Source organism: Lineus longissimus, chromosome 16, assembly GCF_910592395.1.
Source record: "Lineus longissimus chromosome 16, tnLinLong1.2, whole genome shotgun sequence".
In the NCBI taxonomy this organism is placed as follows: Eukaryota; Metazoa; Nemertea; class Pilidiophora; order Heteronemertea; family Lineidae; genus Lineus; species Lineus longissimus.
The window spans coordinates 1,517,504-1,535,682 of NC_088323.1; the positions used below are offsets into that span (position 1 = coordinate 1,517,504).

An 18,179-nucleotide genomic window follows, 5' to 3' on the forward strand; every position below is an offset into this window, starting at 1 on the left:
ATGATCATAAATCGCAAAGAAAATAGCAAGTACAATGTATATTCGATTGCAAGGCAAACAATAGTGTTCTGGCCCACACTTGAGTATAACAATAAGACCGAACTCCGTCTTATGTCTGTAGCTCGAGGCGGTAGAGCTATTCTTGAGCATCATACAAGCTTTTAGCAAACAGATGAAACGAACAATTGATATCATACAGGAGACTTGTAATGAGAAAGCTTTTAGTTATGCAAATGGAAAATGGAAAGGAACTCGAGATATGCCCGTTTCAGCTCACTCATACATGAAAACAGATCTATTCAGCAACCTCTTCTGCGGTCCACTTTGTAAGACCTGACATTCTCGCCACGTGATTGTGGGTGTGACGTCATCAGCTGCGCATTACGTCTGCAATAACGCCTTTTTGCCTAAACATATTTCAAGAAATCCCCTTAAACCTTGCACCTCATTGTAAATGTCAGTTCACCTAAAAACCTTGCATCTCATTTTCCGTAGTTGATATAGAGAGATCCGTAGACTATGCTGGAACTTTCCCTGCAGAACATTTTCTCTTGATTTCAGTACTGCTGATATAGAGAAGTCCATAGACTGTGCTGAAAGTGTCCTTAATAAAGAGTGTAAATGGGAAGACGTGACTCCAGAAACCCGCTTTTTGTCCTTTGAAGGAATAAAAAACGGGTTATTATTTATATGCAGAAATTCAAAACGTAAGTAAAAGTGGGCACTTAATTATAACTACATGTAGTTTGCGAAGACTTGATATCTGTCCTTGATTTGGGCCAATAAGAATAGCACTCTCCTCTCCAAGATAGAGTCTGAACAGATTCAGAAATTGAACCCGGATTCCGGCCCTGCACCGGAGGATGTGAAATACAAAGATGAAGGAAAGTAAATGTATCAAAACTATATCTTAATCTACGCACAATTGGTTAACCCATCTTACTTTAAAGTCATAATGGATCTCAGATTCCACATGAGATAATTCTCATGAGGAACGAGGCTAAGTTAATTAAATGCCTCAGACATGACCATTCAATCGAAACCAGTAATAGCTTTGCTTGAAGATGGAAAAGCGGTGCCCTGGGTTCGAATGATAAGACATTTCACAGATGGTCCTCGATCAGAGAATGAGCTGAGACTTATAGAGATTTTTAGAATGTTGCTGATCTGCATTTGCCGACGACCAGACGACCAAGATCACCGTCAGCCCTGTAAGAAACGAGGTTTTTTTGAGCGGTCAGTAATTTTCTTATTATTAGTATCGGAGACTCGGTCATCAATTTCGTATTCATAACTACACAATGCACCGTATTTTGTTTCAGTTCAAATCCGCAACCAAATATGCGCACGGTTACAGAAAGGCCCTTACAAAAACTGTACCAAACGAGAGACGAAGATCTCCAACGCCATTTTAAAGGAGGAGGGAAGATATGATGACCCTGTAGAAAGAATATGTAGGTAAGATAATGGCACAGGTTATGGGCCGATCACAGCGAATCGGCCACTACAGTTTTCGAGAGGCAAGTAAGATAAAGGAAATACATATCCCATTCGTTGCTGAGTTGTGAGCCATGAGGGGCACCAACAGATCTAATCACGAGCCTAAAACTCGTTTCCCTGCAAAACGAATTTTCCTTTTAAGCATGTTCAAGTGCTACCGCCAGAGGGAGAACGCTGTTTTACTTACCAATGACCTATGTACTGTCTAATGTGTCCATACAATTGGAAAAACACATCTGAGACATTTGAAAAGGATATTTCCTTCGAGGTTCAAAACCCGTTCTCAGCTACCAAAGAATTCCCTTTTCACTGAATTTCTCTTTTTTCAGTAAATATCGAATAGAAAGATTTTGCATAAACGCGATTTATCGAGACACGTGTGGAAGTGAAACAAGTGATTTTAAGACGGAGTTAAATGAATTAATAACGCCACCGACCTGTGACTGCAAGACACAATGTAAGTTTGGAATGTTTTAATGTGATATGAACAAATCTATAATGAAATAAAAGTTCGAAGGGAAATGAGTTGTGCATGATAAGTATGCAATTTCGAGAGATAACTTGCCGATGGTGATTTACCGAAGTAAACAACGTAGCCGCCGGTATGCAGGCCGGCCTTAAAGAACATAATATCGGCAGCTGGGATTCATGGGTCGGAAATATCACTGTCCGAGTCACGTCAGCACTTTCTAGGACTCAAACACACAGTTTTGATTTTCTTCGTAGTTCGTACCTATCACTTACCGATTAATAAAAAATATATAAATTTTTATAGACAGCCGAAAGGCTATGAGGAAAGGTAGGCTTTTCTGTTAGATTTAACCCATTAAGGCCATTTCACCAATGTCCGCCTCAATTCACATTGGGTCCTACCATCCAATCATTTTGAACCGTGGCGACCCAATACGTGCATTTCAGGTGATTTCGGTCCTTCGTGGGTTAGTCACCATTTTCTTAATTTGGGTATCATCTAGGTGTTATATTAGTCGTCAAAAGGAATTGACGTCATCATTTATTGTATTTACCTTCAAATGTTCTAGTCCAACGCAGTGATGATAAGTTTAGCTTAATAATAAACTTCATTATTATATTACATATAATGTATTTTCATGTGTAAATGTGTTTTTAATAGTTGATGTATTGACGATACCTTATCACTTAAACATCATAAACGGTTTTTTAAAAATTTGCTGGTGATCATTTCGTCTACGATATTAACGAAAACATATTGACTGCATGATTTTGTTTATTTATCGTTTTTGCATTTATACATTCTTTTTACATTTTTATACCCTAAAATAAATCATAGTTCATATAGTAGGAACTACTGGTAAATTACGAATGATACGATGCGTTCACTGTAGCTGTACTTATCGAATCAGAAATACTCGCCTGCATCACGGAAGTAGTAGTTAGAAATCAACCAATTAGAATTACTTGATACTCCCTCTGCGATGTTGTGACAAAAAAATATAAACAATACATAGCCAATAGCCGATGTCCCTGCATAAAGCACAAACACAAATAACGTGGTTTCCTTTCCAGCATTTCTTCGAAGTCAAGATCGAGGCGAATGTGTTGACCGATCGGGATGTTTGTTCCACATACAGAAAGGCATGACAGAGCGAGACCTCGATAAAGGGATGCTGTTTGCTGCCAAGGACCTCAAAGAAGTTTGGCAGATGTGCAGGTAGGCTGCGAGTGTGTGCGTATGTAAGGGGAAGGGGTCAATACTGTGTCCCGCACCTTCTAGCGAGCGTTATAATTACTCACGGCGAGATTATGATATGATAAATACCCTTTCATTACATGCTTTTAACGCCCTCTATATTCTGTTTAGCCATTCTGAAGAAGAGCACACTACAAAATTTGCGGAGGCCATGGACTGCGTGGAAGAGAGTAACAACCAATGTAACTATAACGTCATGAAATATAAACAACAAAAAACTACCGTCGATGATCTGAGGGAGGCAGCCTTTTTCATGTGCGATAGATGGCAGAGTAAGAAATGATTTCATAATTATTGATCATATAATTATTTGAAATTTACAAATTGTGCACAGAAATGAATTGCAGTTAATCGCGTCGTGTCTGATCGCCGGCAATTCGACACTGTATTCCGGCTACTATTTACTTTTCAGTCCTTGTCACAAAAGAGCAAAAAGAGGGATGCCTGTTTTCCAAGCTAGATGAATATAATAACTGTGTAACAACACAAACAAAAGCCGAGTTAAAAACCATCCGCCATCATCAGAAGGATGATTTAAAAACATACCTCTGCAAGTAAGTAAAATGACCGGCTCCTGATTGGTTCAATTCTTTGACTACACAGGGGATGCAGAACTCGGCACTTTTGATTGGCCGATTCCATTTTGCGTTCCGTAATATCTGAATTATGACTGCATGCTACATTTGGCTACCCAAACCTGTGTGAACACGTCTTTGCAAAGTAACGGGCGGTCTGCACCGATCAGAAAGAGATAAGGATTGTTTTCACCCGATTATTGCGACGGCCCTGGCCCGGTTGCGTCAGTAACGCACACTTTAGGTATGGTCCTTATCACATTCTGCAGAGCGTCTTTTTTAACTTTCTAGAGAATACCGGGCCAAAGTGAAATGCATCTACAAGACTTTCTCCGAGTGTAGCATGGTTCTTGCCAACGTCTTGGAAGGAGTACTAATGAGAAAACAACCACCGATTTGCAGACGATGCACATCACGTGGGACATTCCCATATAGGGCAGGCGCCACCACAAACACTGTAACGTCATCAATTATTGTGATATTAGGATTTTTCCACTTTATTGTACTTTTTGGATGACGTTGGATGTGATATGTGTAGTTTCATCATTCGTTGTGCCTGTGCTCTCAGCATATCATTGTCCAACCCATTTGCCCATGGTAAAAGTGACTACACCAGTAACCTCGTGAACCATTAGACTTCTACCTATTCTAGGGGTAGGCTGATGTTCTTGGACAAATAACGTGCAAGGATCATGGTCACGTTTCATTTTTTCAGGCGAACCGACGATCAGTGCTGATGGAAAGCAATGTTATCATCAAATACAAAAAAATGATTTTCTGAGAAATGTAATTTGTAGAGACACGAATAGTTTTTCTGCCGTCATATAGCATATTTCTCATTTATTCGCCTGTGAAAATTTCATGACTAAGTTTCAAGAAGAAAAAGTTAAAATCTACAATGAAAGAAATTCTGTGCGTAAAAATATACAGAGGCACTTTGTGGATATGACGCAGTCCCGTTACGTCGAAACCACGTGGGAATAATCCAATACAAAGTCGATTTTTCATCTCTTGAGCTCGATTTTTGCATACATGTACAAAACAAACCTTTTCAAATAAACCAGTCCTCTTACTTTACATTGATTGTTTTATAGAGTTGATAAATCCCCTTCCTCGATCACACCTCAAAATTTTCACTTTATCCAAATTGGTTCAGCAACCATAACCGGTTGGGTTGGTCAGAATATCAAGCCGCCAAATCTCATATCAGTGTTTAGTTTGAGGGGTGCGGAAATAATAGAAATTGATACCTCACTGTCTGTATTGGTCGTTTCACCACACGTCGCTTGGGTGAAGCTGTCCTTTCATACAAAACGTCGGCTACCGCCTTCGCTCTATCGAAGCTATGAAGATGGCGATGGTGTAATTTCATTCTCGCTCTCGCTAGTATCTGGACCTAGGTCGTTAGTTGGACTCTCCACTCACCCGATTTAAAAGCTGAAGTTCTGGGTGACCTGGGACAAAGAGTTCAAGGTCATCCATGATTAGGAACCTGCGGAGTAAGTCTGGGAGCCCTAAGCTCTCGTTTTGAACATCCGTGAGAGGTGACCTGAGGAAGGCCCGCACTTTAATGCGACACAGATCTCTCAAAGGGCTGGCGTTCTTACTGCAATGATTCAGCCATTCTTGCAGGACTTTAACCTTCCGCTCCAGAGTCACTTCTGATTCATGGTCAGACGCTTGTATCAGCTGTAGAGTTGGTTTTACACCAGCAGCGACGACAACTCGAATGGTCTCCTCCAGAATATCAAAATTTATGCTCTGACTTGATTTCGTAGTGTCCCACATCTTCGACAGATAATTTTGTCCAATTGCACATTTTTGGTCGGCTTTTAGCAAATATACAAGAGCCAATAGATTGTCATTCGAAATTCTCGGAAAATGAGGACTCGTTGCAAGATTCATTGTCATACAAATATCTAATGGGGTCTCGCCATTTTGGTTCTTTGCTGCGACGCTACTTCCGTTTTGAAGAAGTTTTCGTATAATTTCCGGTCGCGGTCTTGGCTTTGACATAACAGAATACCTTGTCCGGGGAGCGCTCAACCTGGATGCCAGTGTACGAAAGTCGGAGTGTACGGCTATGTGAAGCGCCGTGTTGCCTGCGCTGTTTCTGAGATTGACATCTGCACCGCGGTCCAATAATTCCTTCGCGATGTTTGGGCATGCGTACCGGCTTGCCAGCATTAGCATGCTGATGTCAGTCCCTCCCAGCCTGTATTTCGAAGCGTATGGACAGACGTCCTTGCGCCAGATCTCATTCACATTAGCCCCTAGGTCGAGAAGTAATCGGACCATATCAATGTCTCCATGTTTGACAGCCTCAACTAGCGGTGAGCACAAGTTATAAACAAAATCATCAGAGTCGCAAACGTCAACCAATGAGTCAACCGTGAAAAGTGCGCCATGGTCTAACAATGTCTTCACGACATTCTCGCCACCTCTAGAATTGAGTGCCGCTTCAATCATGGCTGTTTTACTTTTTTCATTGATATAGTTCACATCCAAATTCTTTCCCAGAAGAAGATCAAGGATGGGTTTATAAGTCTGCTGGGCCTCTCTACTATCCTCTAGGAAATTCCCAACAGCGCATGTAGCTATCAAGGCTCTCTCACCTTGCCGTTCAAAGTTGACGTCACAGCGCTCAAGAAGTAGCCGCACCAGCTCAAAATTGCCATTCCTCGCAGCTACAATCAGAGGTGTAGTGTTCTCATTTTGTGAAATGCAAATGTCCCCATTGACACCGAATTCTAATAAAACTTGAGCAACATCGAGGAAACCATTTTTGCAACAATACGAAAGAAACCATCCTTCCAACTTAGAGGGCCCACCACGCTCCAGCAGGATCCGACACATCACGGGTGAGCCCACAGTGACGGCCGTTTTTAGAGCTGTTCCACGCTTGGTCTCCAAGTTCACGTCAGCGCCACCTTTCAGTAAAGAGCTTACAATATCAACGTTTCCGTTCTTGACAGCAATCATAAGGGCCGTCTCCCCTCTTCTTTTTGAATCGACAAAGTTAACATCGGCGCTGAGCTCCAACAACGCATCGACTTCTTCAAGCTTCCCCTTTCTGCATGCTTGGACAAGAGCCGGAGACTGAATCCCACTTTTTGTTTCCGTGGACATTTCCGAAAACTCTGATGACCTGAAATAATTTTAAAAAATTAACTATAGTCGCTTCAGAAGTTCATGACCACGTAATTTTGGTTCGCTGAGCGGAAAATAAGGCATAAGTTAACACATTCACATTTTAAGAGGTTTGCCAATCAAGTATAAAAACACGTTGTCTTCATCTTAGAGGGCCCACTACGCTCTGTGGAGGTACGACTTTTTTAAACATAAATGGGCCTACTTCAAAATGAAGACCAGTCGCATTAGACGAGACGAACATGACAAGGTGATTACCAAGTAGCCCATTCAATACCTCACACTCTCACCTCCAGGAAGAGGCACTGAAGTATTCATCACGTGATAGGACTTATCCACGAATCAAGCGGAGAACATATTGAATACGAGTTCAAATACCAAACGCCACCTACCATTCACGTTATGAGTAAGATTAATCCGTTTAAAACCGATGATCTTCGGGATTATCCTTTAGGGCTGGGTGATCCAGTGTCCGTTTAAGAATTGCCAAGGTGTAAGAGTCTTCCTAAGACCAATTCATCAAGAAGTTTACCTTTAAGATAAACGGCACAAAATGTAAGAAGACGACTTTCCTCGCCACATTTTCCTTTAAGGTTTTATCGATAATAACTTCGGATGTCGATCTCTGTAGACCTATATTCTAACTTGCATTGCACAATGCCTGTCGTTTCAACTGCAATATCAATATCAATCAACCAACCATCAATTACCACAATGGATTGCCCTACTTGAGAGGTATTGCACCACCGAGTGAAACACAGCCAGTAAATCAAATGTATTTCGAAAGATGGCGTCGCAAAGCTTTTGGAGAGTGTTTCCCGCGTATTCAGATCCAGATTCCGAAAGATGACGACGGTGAAAAAAAAAAATTTCAAAATATTTTTTTCACATGTTTTTTTCTTTCTCAAAATGAAGAAACATCATCAGCCCCAAAATATTTGTTTCTCCAGTAAAACATCGTAGAATCCATTCATGCATTATTTTTTAACATGCTTTATATTAGGACATGGAGAGGGGTGATCTCAAATATAGCAAGGTAAGGATCCCAACACTGTAAGTATCGCTGATGTTTACAGACGATCCCTAAAACATAGGGTAATGTACGGACCAGGGTCAGTTAATAATGTCTCGACCCAAATTCAACTTTGCTGCAAAAGCTGCAGTTCTGGATGACCTATTATAAATAGATCGATGTCATCCATGATTAGGAACCTGCGGAGTGCGACAGAGAGTCCCAAGCTCTCATTTTTAACATCCTTCAGTGGTAAATTGAGTGAGGCCCGGACTCTGGTGCGACACAGGTGACTCAGTGGTGTGGCGTTCTTACTATAATGGTTCAACCAATCTTGCAGGACCAAAACTTCCCGCTGGAGGCTGGGGTCTAGTGGCGACCTCAATGACTCATGATCAGACACTTGTGTCAGCTGTGGAGTAGGTTTCAAACCGGCGGCGACGACAACTCGGATCGTCTCTCTCAGAATATGAAACTGCGTTTGAATTGTTGCTTTTTTGGCATTGTCCCACAACTTCGACAGAACCTCCTGGCTATTTACAGGCGTGGAGCTGGCTTTTAATAAATATAATAGAGCCGACACAAAGGTATTCCCAATTGTGTCACGGAGAAGTATCAGTTGCACGCACATATCTAATGGCGTCTCGCCATATTGGTTTTTCGCCGTGGCGTCACTTCCGTTTCGGAGAAGTTCCGCAATTATTTCAGGTTCCGCCTTTGATGCGACCCAGGGACATCTCATCAGCTGGGATGCCCTGGATGCCAGTGTACAAAAGTCAGGGTGCACGGCAACATGGAGGGCTGTGTTCCCAGCGCTATTTCTAAGGTGGACGTCGCCACCGCGGTCCAATAATTCCTTTACGATGTTCAGGTATCCATACCGGCTTGCTAGCATCAGCATACTGATTTCAGTTGTCCCTGGGCGTATTTTCACTGAGTAACAATCGACGTCCGTGTGCCACAGCTGATTCACATTTGCCCCGAGATTGAGAAGTAATCGAACTGTGTCGATGTTCCCATGTCTGACAGCGCCAGGTAGCGGCGAGGACAAATAAAGTTCAAAATCAGGGTCGCAAATGCCAATCAGGGTGTCAACTTCTACAAGCGCGCCATGGTCCAACAATAGCCTCACAACTTTTTCGCCTCCTCGGCCATTGAATGCTGCTTCATAAATGGCCGTTTTACCCTTTTCATTAATATAGTTTACATCCAAATTCTGTCTCAGAAGAATGTTAATAATATCTTTATAATTGTCAGAATTGAAATTCCCTGCAGCGCATGTTTCTATTAAGGCCCTCTCGCCCTGACGTTCGAAACTGACATCGCAGCGCTCAAGTAGTCGCTGCGCAGTTTCAAAATGGCCACTCTTAGCGGTTAAAATCAAGGGCGTGGTGGTCTCGTAGCAGACATCAACGTCGACGCCGATGTCAAGTAAACACCTGGCAATATCAAAGAATCCCATTTTGCAAGAACAGGGAAGAAACCATCTTTCCAATGAAGATGCGCCGCTTTTTAAAAGGATTTCAAACATCTCCGCCGAGCCTCCGGAGGTGATGGCCGTTGTGAGAGCCGTACGACCTTTGCTCTTCAAGTTTACATCAGCGCCACCTTTCAGTAAAGATTTTACCATGTCAACGTTCCTGCTGGTGATGGCTGTCATGAGTGCCGAAACCCTCCCTTTGCTGCTTTGATCAATACAGTTAGCACTGGCGCCGGCCGCCAACAACTTGTTGACCTCTTCCAAACAGTTCATTCTGCATGCTTTGATGAGAGCCGGACACTTTATTGATGTTCCCGTTTCCTTGGCCATTTCACTCCTCTGCACTGAAATAAGAAGAAGAAATTACAAGATCTCTGTTCGATTTCACACCCAAGAAGGCGGTTCTCAGTGCAAATCTAACAGAATTAAAACTGAGAATTCATACACTCTCTTCACGATTGACTTCCCACCGGCTAGAAATTTGGAAAGGCCCTATCATTCTGGTTGGCGAAGCATTTATCACGTGAAGGACCTGTCGACGAATCACTACGCGCCGAATAAGAATTCAAAACTCCCAACGCAACTTACCGTTTGTCTGCAGAATGATTTCAGTTTCGAAAATAGAGGTAGTCCTCGCTGATGATTGCGTTCAAATTTCAACGAATGAATTCTCACAAATAATGACTCTCGCTTGGACTATTAGACATCTATACCTTCATATATCCTGGAATTCCAAGCGAATTTCGGATAACTGTCGTTGCTCTCGGTTGTTGCTCGAATCCAAAAATGATTTCGTGGACTTACTAAGTGCACAATATCAACCATAATCTCACCAGCTATTTATAGACAAACCACAACAAACTGCTCTACTTTTGATTTACAGTACATTTCCATTGCATCATTGACACAATGCATTGGGATTGCATTGCATTGCATCATTGTCTAAACAACTTGACGATCTGATAGAGACCTACTGTACATCATAGCGAAATCGTTCGACTGCTTGTTGCAATAATTATATTGGATTGTCAGCGTTGACTGGCATTGTATTGGTATTTCAATCGTGTTCCGAAAGATTGTGCCGCTTATTGTGCAACATCATTAAATAGGCCATTCAAATGCATATTACTATTACAATTATTCAAATACACATACATACTGATATAGTTGATTTACCGGTAACCCGTGATATTTCATGAACGAGTTATATCAAATCTCTCATCCATTCTTACGAAATATACCCTTTTAATGATGCACATCGGAAACTAGAATACTTGGGACGAGGTTTCAGAGACATGGCGGATTCTAGATCACCTGATTCTGTGGATTTTGATGATTTCCCTGAGCCGTTTTCTAACTGCGATAATTTGACTCACCATTACCACTCACTTCTCGATTGCTGCTCTACCGTGTCTTGCGCCATCACCTGAAATATTTCGAAGGCACTCGGCTCTCCTGTACCACAGACTTGATTCACCGACTGCAGACAGTAGATCTACAAGATCGATTTCGGATGGATAGGCTGATAGCGCCACATACACGGTATAATAACGCAGTGGTGGTTGGTCTATTTACTGATTGTACCCTCTGTATTGCTGCAAATGCGATTGCTGACCTGTTGGCCCCAATCCAAGAGTTCACTACAGCCTACCGAGTAAAAGCCTACATTCTGAACTTCAGCTTGGAGCACTGGATAAGACTATCAGACGAATAGCGGATAGGCCTATGTTCAATACTATCAACCAAAGCGAAAACACACGGACTTTCTCTGTGAATGGATTATGAACGACGTGTCTTATTACTAACAGTGGTTTGCACGGTAGGTGAATGAGATATGTACTCTTTCTGCAACCACAATGAATGATAGACATAAATGATAAACATTAAGACAGCTGGACAGAGAGCTTCTGAACTGCTGACTTTTGCCAGTGTCACAGGATTTGTAAAGTCTTACAAACTTGCATATTTGTTTAGGTCAGGGAAGACAAAATGCCGAAATCCTCGACTAGGGGTGACCCGATGGCACTCCTCAAAGCACGCATATTGGAGGAGAAGGACAATCCGGCGCTCATCCAAGCATGTAGAAAGGGCAGTTTGGAGGAGGTCGAGAGTTTATTGGTGGCCGGGGCAAACGTAGACTGTGTCGATTCAACAAAAAGACAGACAGCACTTATGATGGCCGTCAAGAACAGGAATGTTGACATTGTGAAGGTTTTACTGAAAGGCGGGGCTGACGTGAACTTTGACACTGATCATGGAACGGCTCTAAACACAGCTGTTAGGGGCGGTTCCCCACAACTTTGTCAAATCCTTCTCGAGAGCGGTGCATCTCCTCCTACCAAGATTGTCGAAAAATGGTACATTCCCTATTGTTGCAAACGAAGTTTTTTCGGCGTCGTAAAAGTCTTATTGGATTTCCTCGCCACGAAAGGAAATATATTGTATAAGAAAACCACTCTCATGATTTTAGCTGCAACGCATGGCCATTTTGAGTTGGTGCGAGTACTTGTTGAGCGCGGAGGCGTCAACTTTGAGCGGCAGGGTGAGAGGGCCCTGATTGCAACATGCGCTGGAGGTGATTTCTCGAAAGATGATTACATCGCAATTATCAAACTTCTTATGCGACAAAATTTGGATGTAAACTATTTCAACGAAATGGGTAAAACGGCCATTTATGAAGCAGCACTTAATTCGAGAGGGGGCGAGAAGGTCGTGAAATTATTGTTGGACAATGGCGCACTTTTCGAAGTTGACACCTTGGTAGACGTTTGCGACCCTGAATGTTTCGGTCGATTTTTGTGCTCGCCGCTAGCTGGCGCTGTCAAACATGGATACATTGATAGGGTTCGACTACTTTTAGATCTAGGAGCTGATGTGAACGAGATCTGGCGGAGGGATGTCAATCCTAGCGCCACGAAACTAGGCTCTGGGGGAACTGATATTAGCATGCTGATGTTAGCATGCAAGAATAAAACCCTTATAAGTGTTGCGAAGGAATTGTTAGACAGGGGTGCAGATGTAAACATGAGAAATAGCGCTGGGAATACGGCCCTTCATATTGCCGTACACTCCGATTTTCGTACCTGGGCATCCAAAGCGAAAGCTCCTAGTGGGTCCTATTTCGACCGGCACTACAATGTTTCACCAAGAGCGCAACCCGACACGATACTTTTACTTCTCCTACACGGAAGTAGTGTCGCGGCAAAGAACCAAGATGGCGAGACCCCATTTGATATTTGTATGAAAATGATAAGCAGCTCTAATAATTGGCATTTTGAAAACGAAAGTTTGATAGCTCTGAGCTTCTTGATAAAAGCAGATTCGAAGAATTTTGATAGTCAGGACGTGTCGTGGCTTTGCGACATTGTGAAAAGAAGACGTTACAATATGGATGTTGAAATAATGGAGGAATTGGTTCGTATTCTTATCGCTGCAGGTGTAAAACCAACTCCACAGCTGATACAAATGTCGGATCATGACTCGCACGACCCACTGCAGCGGAAGGTTTTTGCACTGCTAAATCATTGCAGCAAGAACCCCACTTCCTTACAGGACCAATGTCGCACCCGAGTGCGGGCTTCTCTCAGGTCACCGCTGAACGACGTCAACAATGTCAGCTTGGGACTCTCTGTCCCATTGCGTAGGTTCATAATCATGGATGACCTTGAACTATTCGTAAGAGGTCACCCAAAACTTCAAGTTTTAAACATTTCCTCATGTGACAACCCTACTCGAAAATAACCAAGTCCCTCCTGATCTATAATCATCTGTATACCGGTTGTCAGTCCGACGCATTCAACATGTAATTTTGACTTGTGAGTATGCCTAGAGACATACATAGTCATAGGCCTTGGAAGCAAAGATATTGTAATTCAAAATGCCAATGGTACAATCATTCATCAATGAAAATCAGTTTTGTACTGAAATGCATAGTGTAAATGCACGTTAAGTTTAAAATAAATGCATTTACTGACTTCATTCATACTGCCTATCTCCTTGTCAATGCCTGTATGCATGGTGTGTGGCTTTACAACCCGCAGTCATGAATAGCCCTGCTGCGTCTTTGTATTCAGACCAGACTGCGAGTGTAATGAAACTACTCCATCGCCATCTACTGGAAATCGATTGAACGCATCCTATCTCTATCTGCCTTATCTCTATCCTGTCTCTATCTGCCTTGGAAGTCCTTTGAAACGGACTTCCCTTTTGGCACCAAGCTCAACGACCACCGACTGGGGAATGATTTCACAATGACCGTTTCAAGCTCAATTCAAAGATTTATTATGTGCAGAATTGCGATACAGGGGCATACATTTCTGTTACACCTGGCCTAGTTATCTTGTAGCGCCAGTAACAACATTTACTACCATATTCTTTAATGAAATAGTGAGATTTCAACTTACCCTAATCTCTTCTTTTCAAATAAGATAAAAATAAAGATCATTTTTCAACATGTTTAAGAAATATTAGTTGACAGAACACAGTGTTGCTGAACATAAAGACGGTCTAAATAACCAATGCTATTTCTACCACCAGGCATTTACAAGAGTCTTTAGTCGATCACGAATAACGGGTCGCCAAGGAATTCCATCTTCGGTTCAACCCCCAAGCCATGGGCAGTTGGTACCGAAATATACCCATTTGTTATTCTCGGACTGTTGTGGCAGACGCGGGTGTCCTTCTCCAGAGGGGCCCAGAAGTCACACGCCGCATTCACGAACTGCGGGGGCGTAGATGCCGCCAAGTGTGCTGTCATAGCACTGATGATGCAACTTCCCCCGACGTCGTCGATGTTCATCTTCATCCCTAGACTGGTGCAGAGGTTGCGCAGTTGCACAGCGCGTGTCAGTCCGCCAATTTTGGCAGGTTTGATACTGACCATGTCTGCTGCCTTATCACGTGCAACCTGCAAGATCATCTCAATGGAGTCGACGTTTTCGTCCAGTATCATCGGGAAAGGACACCTATGCAGAAAAACGCCTTCTGTTAGTTTATATATTACGTTTGTGACGAAATCAAACAAAATGCGAGCGCCGCAATAAGTAAAAATTCTGAAAAATTTTCAAAGCCAAAATTTTTTGGGGCTGATGATGTTTCTTCATTTTGAGCCGAAAAAATATTTGGACTTGGAAATTTTTTCATCTTTCAGAGTTGGGGCGCATCTAGGTGTTGGCTTCATAAGAGTTGGCTTTTCAAAATCTCAAAGAACATTTACCTTTTTCGAACAAATAGATTATCTTCGTACGCCTTGCAAGGTTGTTCTAGGAAGAACGGAATCTTTAGATCCACGTCTCTTAGCCCGTGTATCAGTCTAAGGGCATCGTTTGTACTGTAAGCACAGTTCCCATCTGCCCACAACGTGTCCCCTGAAACGACAAACGTGTGCATGTATAGTGTATGTGAACTCGCGTGGCACTAGTTGGCCTCCCCTCAGGTTTTCGGGGTGTTCCAACCAGCATTACAGAGCAAGGATCTGGTACTCTTGTTCTTGCCAAGGAAAAATTCTCAGACAGAATAAGTATTTTGTCTAGTAGATTTCGAATGTTGACAAACTTTCATGATAATATTTTGGCCTTGCAAATAACCGCTATATATACTGCCAGTGTAATGTTTTTGAATGCCCCATTTACGACTGTTTCCCATCTTTGTGTAGGGAACGCTACGAAACGCTATAACATTGATGCTACCGTAATCAGCCATCCAACATTGTCCAACAATAGGACAACTAATCTTTAAGTGGGAACATTAACCCCGCCCATGACAAATACAGGGTCAAACCTTGCGTTAACTCGCTCGCCGCTAGCTTTATCATTTTAACATCTTCGTCTGGGTCCCCACCACGTTTGCATTGGAATTTTTTATAGCCCTCCGCCTTGTACCGCCTCATATCCTCCACTAATGAATGCGCATTAATCCCTGACGACGTTGAAAGATACACCGGCACATGTTCCGCAAACCTTCCGCCAAGGAGTGAGCAGAGCGGAAGTTTCGCCATCTTGCCTAGGATATCCCAGCATGCAATGTCAATGGCGGTTTTCACATACGGGTGACCACTGAGTGATTCTTCCATGGTTTGGTCGATCTCAAGTAGATGGCTCGGGTTTTTACCTGAAATAAGAATATTATTTTACAAACAAACTTAAGATACACTGGCAAGCATTCAGTAAACATGAGATGTCATGCAGTGGTCAAATGGTTCAGTAGGATACATGTACGGAATAATGGAATTATTTGACACGAACGCCGCTCAAAGCTTGGCAAAAGACAGTCAGGTTTCGCAGAAGGGGTGTCGTATTTTTATATTGCACATTTTGTTAAAGACCTAACTTCTCCAATATAGATTGCCAGGAGACCTGCTGTTATGATAGCACCATTTGTTTTTCAACTCACCGATCAGGGCTGGCCCGATCTCTTGAATTCCAACCCTGGTGCCCTTGGCATACGCTGGCAGATACACCGATCCAAATGGACAGTGTTCTCCCCAGCCTTCTACGCCGATATTTGTCTTAATCTGTACGACAGTTGAGTCGAGGACTTCTAAAGTTTTTTGTCTGCCGCATTGGAACGACCGCCCGACGATTGGAATGCCAAGCTGGTAAACACGAATGCTGGTGATCCTCGGTGCATTATTTTCCTGAAGAGGAAACAAAAAACTAGCAAAAGATTCAAAATTAAAAGTATACTCTGGTCATTAAAATGTTTTCGTTTTACACTTGGAACGGTTCCATGGCACTCGACCTGGATTTGCTGATTGGTAGTTCTAGATGATAGTTTAAGCACTTGTCAATATGTTTATATTGATGAAGCTATCCTGAATAATTAGAAAATTCATAATTTTTTTGCGTGCCAACGTAATGGCACAATTTGCACATATTTCTAACATAATTGCCCGAGTTGTGGAGATAATTTCACGGGCTGTGCTGTGCAGCATGTACACCAGATTAGGAAGATGTGAAAGCAAGCGCTTGGCTCAAAGTGTTCTATTAAGTGACTTGAAACGCAAAAATATACGGCTGACTGTTTTTTAAAATACGGCTGACTGACTTTTTTACCAAATAATAAATAAGAAACTCGAAGTTCAACTTGACCCCAATCTGATCAACCCTGGAAGAAGGAACAGACTAATTCAAACTAGATGCAACACCGACGCGTACAGGAAATTTTTCATCATCCGTACAACTTCCGACTGGAATAGTTTAAGCGCAGACGCTCGCAGGGCTACTTCATCCGCAGCGTTCAGGGCATGCCTCCCCAAGGCATGCTACTAACAAACCTTCCTTCCCGCATGCCCACACTCCCACCTCGCTTATTATACGTCGACAGACGGCCAACCGAGTAATTGAAGAAGAAGAAGAAGACTGTTCGCTATGGTTACCTCTGTACGCGTGAGACTGTCCGCTATGGTAACACCATAAACATAGCGGACAGTCATGGCAGTGTCCACATGTAAACACAGCGGACAGTCATGGCAGTGTCCACATATAAACACAGCGGACAGTCTGACTCCTAGAGCTGCATCTTAAGTCACGTTATGAAACACTTTGAGCCAAGTGCTTCTTGCTACATCTTTCTATTCTGGCGTACATGCTACACAGCACGTGCAATGACCACAACTCGGGCAGACATGGTAGATATCAGCGCAATTTGTACCCTTGGGCTACAATAACACTGATTTCACTGCTTATTCAGGAGAGCTTTATCAATATAAACCTATGACAGATGTGTTTGAACTATCATCTAGAAATACCAACCAGCAAATCCACGCCATAGATCAGGGAATATTCGCGGTTGAATCTACCAGAGCTTTCAATTTTTTTGCTGTCGTCTCCAAGCCGCTTTGGTAACCATAGTTCAGAGTGATTTGCTCACACTGTCCGAATCCCCTCACTGGTAAATGAACGCAGTAAACGTCATGCCTCGCCGGCAGTAGGAATGATTCGCAAGCCTACAAAAGACTGAGCACAAAGTGAGAAGGTCTGCAGTGTCAATTGCAAGTCCTCTGCTAGTGTTTTCAAACGAATCTGGTAAATTAAATCATTTTTGTATATTTACAGAAGAATCGGGAAAAAACTTTTAAAAATCGCCGATAAAAAAGTAAATAAGGAATAAGCCTACATATAGCATCGTGAGATAGGCCCACGAAATAGGCCTCAAGAAAAATAACATTTGTAGGAGCGTAAGCAAAAGGAATTATCAAGATAAGAAAAATGTTCCGATATTTACCACATGAAGTGACAGCCATCGCTTCCGCGCTTCTTTCTTGGCCGCTCCTGCCCAATTTTCGCATGCACGACGACGGCCATGGCTCAACATTCTTTCTGCGAATTATGTCTTGTTGCTCCGGACGAAATAGTCTTCGCTTAGAAAAATTCGCTTAGATATGCAGCTTGACCAAAGTGGTAATAGCATCAATAGGTTGAGTTAGATCATAGTCAGCCACTGCAGTGCGGTAGGCCTCACTGTTAGAAATATCCTCTGTATTTTTACAGAAATGGCCAGCAGTTGCTGGTGCTAGCAGCTATTGTAAATTTACACAACTAGCTATGTAAAACTGAGACACTCCAGGACGCTCGTATTAAAAATATGGTGCAATACAAATGGCTGACTGATCATTGTCAAAACGTATGTCAGTCTCAATGACATTTATGCGAGTGTAATAGTACAATTATCATGGGCAAGTTATTACTGCCAGACACAGTATTTTCAGATGGTGTAACCACCACAACTGATAGA

At 42.5% G+C, this 18,179-nt stretch overlaps 4 protein-coding genes across 6 annotated transcripts in view; 2 read left to right on the forward strand and 2 right to left on the reverse strand.

The window, feature by feature from the left end:
• The window catches only part of LOC135500080 (uncharacterized), a 22,238-nt gene extending 17,381 nt beyond the window's left edge, over positions 1-4,857 (forward strand). For 2 of the 3 annotated variants that reach the window (XM_064791237.1, XM_064791236.1), the window contains exons 4-11: positions 562-707; positions 1,323-1,458; positions 1,830-1,957; positions 2,276-2,299; positions 3,046-3,190; positions 3,341-3,501; positions 3,642-3,783; positions 4,096-4,857. In XM_064791237.1, the coding sequence (XP_064647307.1) occupies positions 562-707; positions 1,323-1,458; positions 1,830-1,957; positions 2,276-2,299; positions 3,046-3,190; positions 3,341-3,501; positions 3,642-3,783; positions 4,096-4,321 (1,108 nt within the window). In that variant the 3' untranslated portion in view covers positions 4,322-4,857. The remainder of the gene's footprint in view (positions 1-561; positions 708-1,322; positions 1,459-1,829; positions 1,958-2,275; positions 2,300-3,045; positions 3,191-3,340; positions 3,502-3,641; positions 3,784-4,095) is intronic. The other variant, XM_064791238.1, reaches the window with a different exon arrangement.
• On the reverse strand, positions 3,673-10,959 carry LOC135500776 (ankyrin-2-like). The gene is made up of 4 exons (XM_064792426.1): positions 10,823-10,959; positions 10,035-10,170; positions 8,095-9,790; positions 3,673-6,952 (listed from the first exon to the last, which is right to left on the reverse strand). Exons 3-4 carry the CDS (start codon positions 9,774-9,776, stop codon positions 5,209-5,211), a joined length of 3,426 nt encoding a protein of 1,141 aa, XP_064648496.1. The 5' UTR covers positions 9,777-9,790; positions 10,035-10,170; positions 10,823-10,959; the 3' UTR covers positions 3,673-5,208.
• On the forward strand, positions 10,569-13,438 carry LOC135500079 (ankyrin repeat and KH domain-containing protein 1-like). Its single transcript, XM_064791235.1, has 2 exons — positions 10,569-11,265; positions 11,421-13,438. Exons 1-2 carry the CDS (start codon positions 11,221-11,223, stop codon positions 13,185-13,187), a joined length of 1,812 nt encoding a protein of 603 aa, XP_064647305.1. The 5' UTR covers positions 10,569-11,220; the 3' UTR covers positions 13,188-13,438.
• Positions 13,439-13,713: 275 nt separating this feature from the next.
• On the reverse strand, positions 13,714-17,990 carry LOC135500561 (cis-3-hydroxy-L-proline dehydratase-like). Its single transcript, XM_064792093.1, has 5 exons — positions 17,670-17,990; positions 15,837-16,080; positions 15,225-15,554; positions 14,662-14,812; positions 13,714-14,410 (listed from the first exon to the last, which is right to left on the reverse strand). Exons 1-5 carry the CDS (start codon positions 17,757-17,759, stop codon positions 13,999-14,001), a joined length of 1,227 nt encoding a protein of 408 aa, XP_064648163.1. The 5' UTR covers positions 17,760-17,990; the 3' UTR covers positions 13,714-13,998.
• Between the last annotated feature and the right edge of the window lie 189 nt (positions 17,991-18,179).

What these genes read in the sequence shown, in the direction of transcription:
- LOC135500776 (XM_064792426.1), bottom strand. Translation starts at nt 9,776, where the DNA reads ATGGCCAAGGAAACGGGAACATCAATAAAGTGTCCGGCTCTCATCAAA. An exon ending in CAGCTTTTGCAGCAAAGTTG is followed by an intron (nt 6,953 to 8,094) that starts AATTTGGGTCGA and finishes AAATTATTTCAG; the next exon opens with GTCATCAGAGTTTTCGGAAA.
- LOC135500561 (XM_064792093.1), bottom strand. Translation starts at nt 17,759, where the DNA reads ATGTTGAGCCATGGCCGTCGTCGTGCATGCGAAAATTGGGCAGGAGCG. An exon ending in GATCGGGCCAGCCCTGATCG is followed by an intron (nt 15,555 to 15,836) that starts GTGAGTTGAAAA and finishes TTCTTATTTCAG; the next exon opens with GTAAAAACCCGAGCCATCTA. An exon ending in GGCGAGCGAGTTAACGCAAG is followed by an intron (nt 14,813 to 15,224) that starts GTTTGACCCTGT and finishes TTGTCGTTTCAG; the next exon opens with GGGACACGTTGTGGGCAGAT.
- LOC135500079 (XM_064791235.1), top strand. Translation starts at nt 11,221, where the DNA reads ATGGATTATGAACGACGTGTCTTATTACTAACAGTGGTTTGCACG. An exon ending in TACTAACAGTGGTTTGCACG is followed by an intron (nt 11,266 to 11,420) that starts GTAGGTGAATGA and finishes ATATTTGTTTAG; the next exon opens with GTCAGGGAAGACAAAATGCC.